The sequence below is a fragment of the Osmia lignaria genome, chromosome 15 (genome assembly GCF_051020975.1).
Source record: "Osmia lignaria lignaria isolate PbOS001 chromosome 15, iyOsmLign1, whole genome shotgun sequence".
NCBI classification, from domain to species: Eukaryota; Metazoa; Arthropoda; class Insecta; order Hymenoptera; family Megachilidae; genus Osmia; species Osmia lignaria.
Window position 1 is genome coordinate 3,202,319 of NC_135046.1, and position 13,241 is coordinate 3,215,559.

At 42.0% G+C, this 13,241-nt stretch overlaps 1 protein-coding gene across 4 annotated transcripts in view; it reads left to right on the forward strand.

The window, feature by feature from the left end:
• LOC143305227 (cell adhesion molecule Dscam2) overlaps positions 1-13,241 on the forward strand; it is a 38,293-nt gene that overhangs the window by 5,166 nt on the left and 19,886 nt on the right. The window contains exons 1-3 of one of the 4 annotated variants that reach the window (XM_076692635.1): positions 4,473-4,600; positions 11,059-11,117; positions 12,022-12,141. In XM_076692635.1, coding sequence (XP_076548750.1) covers positions 11,096-11,117; positions 12,022-12,141 — 142 coding nt within the window. In that variant the 5' untranslated portion in view covers positions 4,473-4,600; positions 11,059-11,095. Of the gene's footprint in view, positions 1-387; positions 4,639-11,058; positions 11,118-12,021; positions 12,142-13,241 lie in introns of those variants that run through there. The other 3 variants (XM_076692634.1, XM_076692633.1, XM_076692632.1) reach the window with 3 other exon arrangements.

The window sequence follows — 13,241 nt, forward strand, 5'->3', positions numbered from 1 at the left end:
GGGTCCCAAAAGGGGCCCGAAGGCCGACGGCCAGGGGGAACAGTCCCCGAGAAAGGCGATTACCGTCCGCCAATATGACGCTTTTACCAGCGCCCTGAGCATTAGCACGATCGCACCCGCGCACAATGGCACGTACACCTGTCGCGTGGCCAATGGCGCTGCCACCGTCGCTCATTCTGCACTCCTTCACGTCAACGGTAAACGCACACCGTTGGTGTACATCTTCTTCGGTTCAGGCTTTACGACGACAGAGCTGTTAATACAATTTTTCGATTCTTATCCTTCGTTCAATTCGTTGATACATTTATTCTTGAATAAGGTTGTCCACGAGGTGCTTTGGGCATTAAGGGTGACGCAATTTGTCCCAAAACTAAGTCCCGGAGTAGGGTAGATAGAAAGCGATATAGGATCAAACCTCTGCCACGAGGGCAAAACTCATGGATGGCCTTAACGTAGAATATTTTGGGCCGATCTCGACGTGTCTGCATGCTACGATACGTCGCCAGATCGTGAAATTTATTATAGTTTTGAAATTTTGAGAAAGTGTAGCATGATGCACTAGAATTAAATAATAATTGAAGTCATTATCTAAAATTGAAATTTGTACGTGTTATCCATGTTATAACGTGTCGTACTTGTTACCGTTGTTTCTACCGCGACGATCAACGCGTTAAAAAGGCCGAGTCGCGATTCAACGGTACGTAATAAAGACAGGCTGGCAATTTTCCAGCTCCCTGGATTATGTGCTCACGGTGGAAAGTAACTGATTGATCGGTCGGTAAGGAAACATCGGAACGCGGTCTCTCTAACTGCTGGCATGATCGATCAATCAGCGGTGCTCGAGACAGGTGCGTCGCGACGCGATCAATTTTCCCTAGCAAAAGAGAACTTTTGATTCAGCTAACGACTGCAACCTTTTTGTACCAGTTCGTCTTATCGGTCGATGCTGATGTATCAATTATCAGACACCTCTGTCGTCGTTCGCCAGTCGAGTTTCTTATGCACCACGTACACCGAACATCGTCGAGGATGATCTCGGATCATCGAGCGAGATCATTCGAAGCGATCCGTTTCTGCTACATGCTAGTCCAACATGCACGTCCAAGGCTACGATTACGATAAAAGCGTTTTTTAAAAACACTTTCTTGATTTTTATGAAATCTTTCACGATCATACTTCAAATATTGAGAATATTTCAGAGATACTTAAGAAAACGTTTTCATTATAAAAATAGCCTGGCACGTCCAACTGGGACAAGCTTTTCCTCGATTAGCCTCCAGTTTCACAGTCATTTTTCATGATAATCTTTTTTCATCGCCATTCGTGTCTCGGGGCGATATCGAGCGTGACGAAACGTGCGAGGTGACGGCTCGACGCGGATTATTAGATTTCAATTTAGATCAGAAATAGCCGCGACGGGGCAAGACGAATCGCCTCGAAAGTTGTCCCCGTTACGACGTGCCACGAATTTTCAATCTTTTCCGAATTTTTTGAAAGCTTCGTAATTCTCTCTGTCTTAACAACACTCTGTGACTCCTGCACGCTGTTCTTCTTATGCACGCCTAATTGCACGCTTTTTACCTAACGGAATACTCTTGATACGTATATATATATATATGTATCTATATATGTGTATCTATATGTATAATGTCCAGTATAATAATATCTTGCCAGTTGTTTCATAACTCTCGTATACGAACGGCTCGTTTATTTATTTTCTAGTGTGTGGTAACGAGTCGACAAATGAAGTATGTTTCGTAGATCGTACAAGACGATCTGTGACATCGAAATGCTTGTTAAAAATTTTCATTTAACGAAGCAAGTTTTCGCATTCGTTTTGTTGAAACTCACGCACGGAATTGGCTGGCACGAAATTAAACGGAAATCCATGGTCGGATTAGGATTTTTCGTTTAATTTTGCGCTCGATGGGCCTTGAATTTCGGGCTCGATGTCACAGGGTGTGATCGCTTCCACTTTTTCAAAGTTACCGTATCGTGTTGGTTTTAATCTTTGCACACACAAAAAAAAACAATCACGCGTGGTATGCATCGTTCAGCATTAACATATCATATTCGACGAGACACACGTAATGTTATTTATTTTCTGATTGAGTATCTATATATTACATTTTATATATATATATATCCATTTCTATGGTACTCTTTCCACGACGGATCGTTGTGAACGACACTCGAACCACGATCCAGTAGGAGTCGTGCTCTTTTTGACCCGTTCCGAATGAATCATTCACACCTTTGTTGCTCTCGATGTTTGTGTTGTATCTGGTATATCGATTCACGTATTCAACTCGGCCCTCCGACCGAGTTATTATATTATATCACTGTATTATCACTTTGTAGAACAGTATCTTTTTTTTTATCAAAACTATGCTATGTTTCGCTCGAGATATTCTCTATGATTTCTGTACTTGTCATCCTCACTATCATTATCATGATCGTTCAAAATATCATTAAGTAGTAAATCGTATACAGGATGAAATCGATACGAGCGACCTTTCGATGATTACACGTTCGATATGAAGCGATAATTACAAGTTGGTTCGAATCCTTTGATCGTTTACGAATATCTCGATGGGTCACTCGTCTCCTTTCGTCCTAGTTAGTTTTCACGCTCGTCTCGATAATTAAACCGCTCGACATCCTTCTATAGGATCTGGTAAGTAACTCAAGGATAACGAGATCGAATGAGAAAAGAAAGGCAAAGTTTCACGTGAAATTTCACCCTTTATGAAAGTGATAAATTTACGAGAGAACGCGGTCAGGGGTTGCGAACAGCATGGATCCGGTTTCACGCTCCTCTTCAACAATTTCCCTCTCGTTTACGGCCCTATCGCCGGTTACTCGCAACTTCATCGGGCAACTGCCTTGGAAAAACAACATCGGTCGACATTAGTAGTTGCTACGGGGTCATAAATGTTCATTTTCCGGGCCACGGGATACGCGTGGGCGGCTATTGCCGGATATTTACGACCCTGTCGCAGTTTTTCACGGAGCCTGATTTTTGCGGGGGAGCGTTGTACACCTGTTCCATGTTCCTGTCGAGAGGTCACGTAGGAAGATACGCATCGATAAGTTCGATAATACTTGTCGAACCGGTGGAAACTTCGGGCGAAGTAGTATAGCCACGCGTGCGGTCAGACAGCGAAGTAATGGACTTGCGCCTGGTCTACAGAGTGCGCTTGAACTGGTGGTTCGATCGAAATACTATGAATTTCAGGTGTGAATGTAAATAAAAGATGTGGAGTATTATTTTTTTATACTGAACTTTATTTTAGAGAAAAATTACTTTGAGCATTTTGTTAAATACAATTCAATTCACCTCGTCTATTGTTTCTATAAAAGGTATTTTATGCTTTCTAAATGAACTACCAATTTGAATCGCTCTGTATATTCGTGAAATCTACGCAGATTCGATGGACGAACAATGTTTCGAATTTCATGCTTCGTGACCTATCGTTCTCCTGTTTCGTGATGAGACTTCGCTAGGCCGAGGAAGCAAAAAAGAGAGAGAGAAAAATAGAATCGAAACGTTCGAAATAATTCGATCGGACAAATACACGAGTAATTGTACGCGGGATCAAGTACGCCGTTGAAATTACAGAAAGGCTTGTTTTGTCCTTTTTGTAGTTCGTTTCGGGATTGTCGTTGCTGCCGAGAGGAACATTAATTACACTCGCTTCGTTCCCGGGAATGGATTAAACTCCAAGCAGTCTGTATCCCCGAGCTGTATTTTAATGTTAATTTCAGACGTTTCGGAAGAAGATTTATTAACTTCCCGTTGTTTTCGACGAGTAGCCCCGCTATTAATTCCGTTTCGCCAGAAAGTTTCAGCCGGGAAGTTTTTCGATTTCGATGTAATTATCCTGATGTGCTGTCCAATTTGATCGCGATACGACGAGCGTTTCTCTCTCTTTTTCAACTTAACGTTCGTCAACATAAAATATCCCTATCGCGATCTATCGAAGTCTCATGGGCGAACAGGGTTGGTACGCGGTCCCCTTGAATCGCGTTCGAAAAAATTTTCCCGTTCACCTTCTACATTCACCCAAACCTTGTTCCCTGCCCTGAAAAAGAGGAAACGAAGACGACAGCGTCGTCTCTGTTGGAGATACGCGTATAGGAGAGCCGTTAACGACGGCATGCAGGTACATACTATTATCACACGTCACGTTTATAGTTCCACCGCGGATCTCGCCGTTTTATTTCGAGAACGGTGTGACGGAAGGGATGAGGACACAGCTAATGTGTACCACGAGCCAGGGTGACCAGCCGTTCAACATCACCTGGTTGATGGACGACAAACCGATACAGAAAAGATCGGGTGACGGTGGTGTGTCGGCGTCGGCGTCATCCTCGTCGTCGTCGTCCTCGTCGTCCTCGTCGTCGTCGTCCTCGTCCTCGAGCGGATCCACCGCGGCCGTGCTCGAGACAGGGAACAACATACAGATAAGCGACTATCCGCCGTTTTCCAGCATCCTGACGATAAATAACGTCAGCGCTAAGCACAGCGGGAACTACACGTGCCAGATCAGCAACGTCGCTGGCCTGGCCGAATACTCGACCAGCCTCTCCGTTGCTGGTTGGTGTCTCAAACGAGCAACAACAAAAAACGACATGGTAGCTGTAAGAACCTGTGTACATAAACCGTGTGTGACTGCGACACACACACCTGTCTGTCTCTCTCTCCCTCTCTTTCACTCTCTTTCTATGTGTGTACGGTGTGGATGGACAAGGATATCTTAGAAACGATGTACGCCGTGGATACTGTGAATTCTTTATGACTGAGGAGACTGAAAGGTTCTTTAGGATTTTATAAGCAGGAGCTTTGTTTTTCGTAAAGAAGGTGAGATATTTGAAAAAGTTCAATACAAGGATTTTTACTTCAATACTAGTTTACGTATAAAAAATGACACTTTTATTAGCGAAAGATTTACATGATTTAGAAACTGTCACCTAAGGTTTAAAGTCACTCCCGAAATCCAGTCACTTCTATCTCGAAAACGAAGCTCGAAATCGCAAACTGCTAAGAGATTTTTCAATTTACTTAGTCACGAAGGATCTGCAATCTTCGCGGTGTACATTTTACATCTAGAAACATCCTGTACATACACACTTATATATATACACGTGTATATATACATATCACGGCACAGAAACCGAGCAGTCGCTACGGAGGATCGGAGTAACAGCGTGTTTCGATGAAATCGATTTCGTAGACAACGTTTCCGGTGACCCCGCAGGATTCTTCCTGCCTCTTATCTCGATGCGGTCCCATCTTGCCTCGGATTTTCCCTCCTGATCTCCTCGGCACGATGATGTTCCACGAATGGTTTAAGCCAGCTTAGAAAAGACTTTGGAATTCATAGAAAAACCGTGTCGCGGCAGGAAAAATGCTGTTCCAGAAAGCAGAAAGAAATTCTAGGGAAAAAAAACGGGGGTCTTCGTCAAAGAACACATCGCGCGGTCTGCTTTGATAACACACATCTTCGATAAAAGCGTCATGAGAGACCGGTTGTTTGATGTAGGTTACGCGAGTTTGCGCAGTACACCGAGTGCTTTCTCAACAATTTCACGCGAGGGTGGAACAAAGAGGGATTGGTAGGTATATTAAATTACAGAATACGTATTTTCCGTTATTTGAGGTAGGTAACGGTTTCACGGTTTCAAATACGTTCCCCAAAGAAAATAGCCAAGAGCCCGCGAAACGGATGTCCCTCGTTTCTCCGAGGACTCTGCTGGTCGGCGCGCAATTACATTTCTCCAACTACACCTTTTTCCGTGGTAAAACGTACAACGAACTACTCTCCTCTTTTTTTCCCTCTTCTTCTGAACGCATGCACGTTTTCCTAGCTTCGAGCTCGTCCTCTGCAACGACATTTCTCCGTGCTTTTCGAAACGGCATTACAAGCCTAGTTTCCTCAGGGGCTAAAGTTCCTTGTGACAGTCGGATCGAGGCTCTCACGAGGATACGGTCGTAGGCAAATTAGTTTCGAGTTGCCGAGGTGGCGCACACGGTAATGCGACTTTTCAAGAAGTTCCAGGCAGCCGCTCGACGATTTTCGAAAGTCGCCACCACCCGTTCCTTAGGCGCGATCGAATGTAAATCACCTTCTCTCTTCGTCCGAATAGAATAGTCCTGAATTCTCGCAGGAGTAGCTTCGACACCCGGGGAACGGTTCTTTCCTCCACGAGAACAGAGTTCCTTGTTTCAACGGGACGATTAATCGATTTCTTTGACGGTAATTTAATTCAATTGAACTACATTGATTTCAACTATTGTTCCTACTATATTTCAATTTCTCCCTCGTCGTAATGAAAAAGAAGGAGCAGTTTGATACACGAATGAAAGACATTAAGAGCGTGACACGTTCCGTCACGATGTAATGTTCTTCCCGCCATTCATATTCACTAAGAGCGTCCTGTATTCGGTGGCGAAAAAGGTACCGTAAATTCGGGTTATCCCTGTTATAACAGGGAATCAATGGTCCTATGAAAACGTACGCACATCCCTCGTGATTTCGATATCGGTTTTTCCCTCGCTTGTTCCCGCTTCGTACACGAGAGCTCCTCCTATCTGTTGAAATAACACCGGCTATGTTTTGTCCCGCTAACGAACTATTTTTACACTGCTCTGTTCAATTTGATCCAGAAAAACACGTCGCGTCGTTGAAACAATACCTCGAACGTAGCTCATTAATTTCGAAAATCAATTAATACGGCAATGGAATTCGATTTAAAGATTTTCAAGAAATTCGTCAGAAAGATTTCCCATGAAACGAGCAACAGTTCCCTACGATGTATCAATCAAAGCGTTAAGGTTCTCGGATTGGTTTATAGGGTCGTTACGATCAGAAGCTATCGATCGTCAGTTTGCGAGTCGTAAGAATGGAGATTTGATCGTATACGGTTGTCGAAATGGGCAACCGAGAAGGAGCCATCAACGTGGACTTAATCGGAATCGCTTGGGACACGGTACCGTGGAACTCGCGGAACTCGTTCGAAAGGTCGAAGTTTTCGCGTCAGCCAAACTTAATGGGCTCGGGGAACGTGGGTGGTGGCCGTTCGAAACAGTGGTCGATCGAGTGGAAAATAGGGTACGCGATTTCCAGCGATCAGCAAAAGCCGGGAGAGACGATAAGAGCTGCAATGACCGTCGTCGCGATACCAGAAAGAAGTACTCGCGATATCGCGTGGACGATAAGACCCGTCTTTCCATTTGTTTGCCGTTATTACAGCCCGACTGGCCCGTGCAGTCTGGTTATATCCGGTATCAAGATGTCCTGGACGATGATACCGCCCGGATACGAGTTACGTCTGACTAGAGCAACGACTGAAACGGAAACGGGGAAACGTGTAGATAAACGCGAGCGTTAGCCTCCGTTATCGGTAACACGTGTTCTAATGCGTATGAAACGAGCCTTGTATACACGTCCCGTCATTCGAAAACCATTTTCGACGCGTATCACTGTTGGAAAAGGTAGTACTAACGCTTTGGATGTCTCCAGAGACACGAGAGAATCAAGGATTCACGAGTAATTTAAGGTTGCTTTTTGACGAACTCGGACAGTCTGCGAGGTGCTTGATCTTTTCACTGGAATACACAGTTAACTCGTTACAGTACAGATTCTCTGATAAATTATGCTCTGTTGCTGCTCTTCCGAAGTACTTTCAAGGTTCTCTCATGGTTCATGGATTCCCTGGTGACTCTTTTCATCCTGCGATATCCACGCGGTAAAGAGAAGCAGTTGAAAGGCTCGCGTTCGTCGGAGTTAGTATCATTGACTGTAACCATTTTATTACATTTCTAATTTTTTACAAAAATTAATTCAACCATTTTCCGAATGGCCCCACCAAAATTAAGAACTCAGGCTCGGTATATAACCTAAATTGACTACAAGAAACCGATTGGAGTTGGTTTCAGAGCTGGATGTCTTACCGTTTTCGAGATTCTGGTAGTCAATTTAGGTTATATACCGAACCTGAGTTCTCAATTTTGGTGGAACCATTCGGAAACTTATCCCTTTTTTTCCATTTAACGGTATCACGAGTGGCCACTGTAATGAAATGGTTAAAAACGTTTACTCTGCCCTCGGGCACTCGTGTAATTAATGATATAAAACGTGAGAGAAAAAATAAGTGGAAAATATGGAGCGAAATTTTTTTATACAAGTTTTCCAAAAAATCAATTTCGGTAGCTCGCATATTACACGCGTTTTCCTGACCAGGATTCCTTTTAGCAATATTTCACTCGACGAAAAAAACTTTTCGGTGAAAACGTCGTTCTAGATTTTCAAATTATATTGTCATCGCGTTTTCACTCGTACCACAAGTTACGGGGAATCCTGTGTATCGGGGAGTAATTAAGTGTCAAAGTTCTTGTGTAGTTTCATCGAGCCGAGCCGCGGCGAGCGATTCTGATTCAAAGTTTCGCGTTTCGGCCGACAATTCGAGGTCGGAATACCAAACGAATTTCCCCGGGGTTTTCCGTGGAAATGGCTCTTCTGAAAATAGTCCGGACAAACTATGAAGCGCGGCCGAGATTCCAACTGATGTTTGCCCTTTGTACCAGAAGAGTGGAAATAAATGCGCTTTTAGGTTCGTCCAGCGTTCATCATCGAGCATCGTCTTCCTCGCAACAGGTTTACGATGATAGCCGTGCACCTCGTATCGGGAATTTTGTGTTTGCGATGTTGCTCGAAGCTCTTTTATCGTTCACGTCTTTTCAGCCGAGAGAAAGAATAAAAGTCAAATAATAGCTGGAACACAGAGTATCTTTGATGTCTTCGAAAATGTTATCGCAACGACTTAAGCGAAGTCGTTCGAAGGATGATGTTCCATGATAGGAGTGTATACAAAGTTTGGTCATAATGGTTGATTTCTTTTTGAAAGAACAAGTTGAAAGCGTGGAATAATCTTTCTTTCTTAGGAGGCTTTGTTTTTACTAAAAATTAAATATGAATGTATCTGGTGCATTGTTTGCTTTGGCCTACTTTAGCGTTCTATAGATTTCTGTCTGTATGGTCTGTCTCTTGTTGTTGGCAAGTTAAGAGGATCTTATTTCTCTTGACTTATTCATGGGATCATGGTAAAGACATCGTTCATAAGATATCGAAAGTATCGAAGGGAAGTTCTGAGAAAAAGATATTAATACTATTCAAATTTTCTTTTTTATTTTCTTTCATTAGTTATTCAGTTACAGAAAATTGGAAATATCGGTAAAATTTCGGTTGACTTCGATTTTAAATAAGGACCTCTAGAAAAAAGCTGTCGAAGCAATCGGTTTCGATAGCATTGTTCCGGTCAACCGAGTGATTTCAACAATTCGGATCAGTTATCCGGATCTCTGGAAGACTCGATAGCAAGTATCCGAATCCAGGTTACTAGGTACAACGAAGAGTATTTCCTCGAATGCTGGTATCTCCGCATAGCGATCTGCATAGCGATTTCGTTGAATAGGGCGGAGGCAAGATGTCCGACCGGAACTGTCCCTTCTCCGAAGGGTCTATCTTCGAGAAAGCTTGGATTTCGTCCGCTCGTAGAAACGTAACCCGAATACTCCAATCCTCTTCGAGGTGACAGCACTCTCGCGAGAAAGGGTTTAACGACAGAGAGGAAAAAAAGACACGACTCGACAGGGTGTAGACACAACCGGAAGCTCCTGGATCCCCTAATTCTCTCTCTCTCTCTCTCTCTCTCGCTCTTTCTAACGCAGCACAAGATAAATAAAACGAATATTTCTAAGGACGCAGACTTTCACGTGATTCACTTCACCTTTTCGTTTCGTCTTCGTTTTTTTCATGCATGCTAACTGACGAACCGGTTAACCGTAACGAAAATGAATTTCAAAGCCAGGGATACATATTTCTTTCGTTCGTGTTAAGTAAACCGGAAGAGCACGGTGGACGTTAAAGGTTACAACGCCAACTTAATCCGTCGACCAAGCCGGTAAGGCGAGAAAAGAACAAGAAAGAAAAGGAAGAAGGAACGAAAAAAAAAAAAAAAAGAGAAATTGAAACGAGATGAACAAAAGTTCCTTCATCGTTGTTAATTACTTTCTTTTCTCTGTTCATCATTACAGTAATTGTACATCATCACGATCATCAGCATTTGTAAAATGTTCGATGTAGATCTCGACAGTTGAACGAGTTGATCTTTGATTTTAGAATTTAGACAATTTTGTTGTTCGACGTTGATTTATTTCTACTTTTCACTTCCCTTTGTTTCGTTCTCACGCGTGTTCATATAGTTAGAGTATCTCATTTAACATTTTTAATTGTACTCATTTTTTTTCTTTTTTACTCTGTTTGTAGCGGTTTCGTGTACCGAGAAATTTAATTATTGTGCTCGTGTAATGCAACGAAATGTCTGTGACGGATGTAAAGCATGCGTTCGCGTAGTTAACGTTTCTGGTTCGTACGTTTCTTTTATTTTTCGTTTTGTTCTCTTTATTTTTCTTCATTTTTCGTTCACTTTTCCTTGTTTTGGACTTACAATTGTTTCTCTTCTCTATTATTATACGAATACGAGCAACTTGGAATGACGATGGAAGAATGTTGGAAGTAACGTTTACATTATTCTATACTTGTGTGCCTCGAGTTTTTTCTTGCGTGTTTTCTCTTCGTATATTCAGTGACAAGTAACGTGTCTTTTTTGAGAACATAGGTACCGTTTGCGTTGTTCGTACGTTGTTATTTGAGCCGTTATTACATTTATATATCTATATTATATATTTGAATCTCTTTTTTACTTGGAATGATGCCTGCCGTGTTTTTATATTTTAACGAATAACGATTTTTTGCATGAGACACATTAACTCCCTTTCAGCATACTTTTTATCACACGATATCTTTTGATGATTGATTTTCATTTCTTTCCAACAGCATTATCTACGAGTTTTTTTCATTCATACCCCTTTTCGTTTTCTTTAAATTAACCCGCGTTATATTATTTATAAAATTCAGTTACATTATTATGCAAGCACGTTTTCTCTTCATTTCTTTACGTTACAAAATGCACGTTTTTCTTTTTTGTTTTCAGACCGATTACGTTCAGACTGGTTCTTTCGTTCGTTTAAATGCTGCTCGAAGTTTTTCCTGGTAATTAGTTCCTTTGATTGAGACAAACGAATGAGTAAACATTTCTCTACTCCCCCCCTATTTTAAATGCGACATCGTCAATTCAAGTAGTTTAACCACACAGACAGCATCGGTTTGTTGAGACACATGTTGTTATTTACACTCTTAGCGATGCGTAAGTATATACAGTACATCGAACCCGTTTAAAATGCATGGATTTCACGACACGAATACGCGAGTACAACAGCAACAACACGCGATCACGAAGACAGTAGTAAACGTAGAGGTACAGAAGACCGATTCTCGTCGACGAACAAAGGTAGTTCCTTCGTCACCGTTCATACAGGAACAATGGTTAATTAGCCTGACAGAGAATAAGTTTTCATTGTTCCTCTGTTACCAGTTAACGTCAAATGAATCATTTTTTAATCCTAAAAGCAAAAAATGGGAATAATTGTTATTCGCCAAGGGGTAAATCTATTACACGTCGGCTTTGATAGACAGCTCTTCGTTTCAAATTTAATTTCCAGATTCATGCGCTCGTTAATTCATATTCAAAATTCAATAATTTGATGGTTACATAAATTCGTGTAATTTATGACATTTATAATTTTATACTTCCCCCCTTTTATTATGTTACTTTGAAATTTATAACGATAACAGATTCTGTCTCGATTCTCTTCACCAAAAATTGTGTTTCGTATTTTCTCCCTGTGTCGTACGAAATCGATCGGACACCGGGGAAACGAAGTATTGTCGTCAATCGGGATCATCGATAAGATGCCGGATTCGGGTACCATTGTAGGTACTCGGGGCACAGCATCGACGACGAGGATCGGTTCTTAGATCTGTCCACGATGGAATGCCGGTTTCGAAACGAGCCGGCGAGTTGGGAGATTTTAAGCCAATTGGATCGTATTTTTAGTGCCACCACGATGGACGGTGGAACCTATCGACCAGAACGCGGTTGTAGGTCACGGAGTCTCCATTGCCTGTCAGGCTGAAGGATTCCCTATTCCGACTGTGACTTGGAAGCAATCGATTGGTAAGTCACGATTCCTTGAAGCCAGATACTAGGACGATCGAGTTCTCTCTTTCTTGGTCACGTTTTGAAAAACGTCCTCCATCTGGTCGGGTAAACGCGACGTGTTACGTACAGAGCATCGACTTCGAAGGATGATACAATCAGTCTCCTGATGGTTCCATCCTTCTCCTTTTCATCGTTTCAAACCTTTCTTCTGAATACCATTGATTTTCATTCGCGTCGCGTCTCAAGAGTCATTTTTAGTTGAACGCTTTTCGAGTCAAGAAGGAGAAAGATTAACGTCACGTATTCTTGATTTTAATTATTTCTATTTGTGTCGTTTTATTGGAAACAACTGCTCGTCTTTAGAAAGTTATTAACAGTCTCTTCCTCTCGAGAAGTCCAATAACTTTGAACTTTTGATATGACCTGTGTTCCAGGAATCGTCGTTTTTCATTAAGTTACTCTTGTCGGGTGTATTTAACCTCAGAGTGACAGGGGTTGACGAACGGATCCATCAGAAAGCTGATCGAGCGTTTTCAGCGGTTTCATTCAATCTGAAATAAGCTCCGAGCTCAATGAAACTTCGGTGTAATTAGTTTCGTTGATTTGTTCCTCTAGAGCATTATATTTCTCCTATTTTTTTCCTCCCTCGTAATCAATATCTATACAATTGAAACCATTCGTTTTGTAACAATGTCAAATTCGATATCTAAATGCAACTCGCCAAGTAAATACCTTTCGACCACGAAATGCTGTGTTTTTCACGCAACATCGAACTTCCTTTGGACATTTACACGTTTCCCGGCTGTTTATTGTATTGGAAAGAATGCCGGGTGACGTTCATCTCTGGCAACGTCGAAGGAAGAGAATGCCATCTCACCCTATGAACATTGACAGACATTCTGATACCAAGGGAAAATTCTTTAATACCATAAACGTGATACTCGATCTTTGCAGTTTTTACAGCTCACGTTTCAAAGTAATTTCCAATTGCGCAAATTTTCTCACCTTGTAACAAACAAAAATATTCTCGTCAATTTCTCTTTTCTCGACTCCGTTCAAAATGATTCAGTTCGTAATGACGATTGCATGCAGATCGTTTATCATGATTTTAAGCT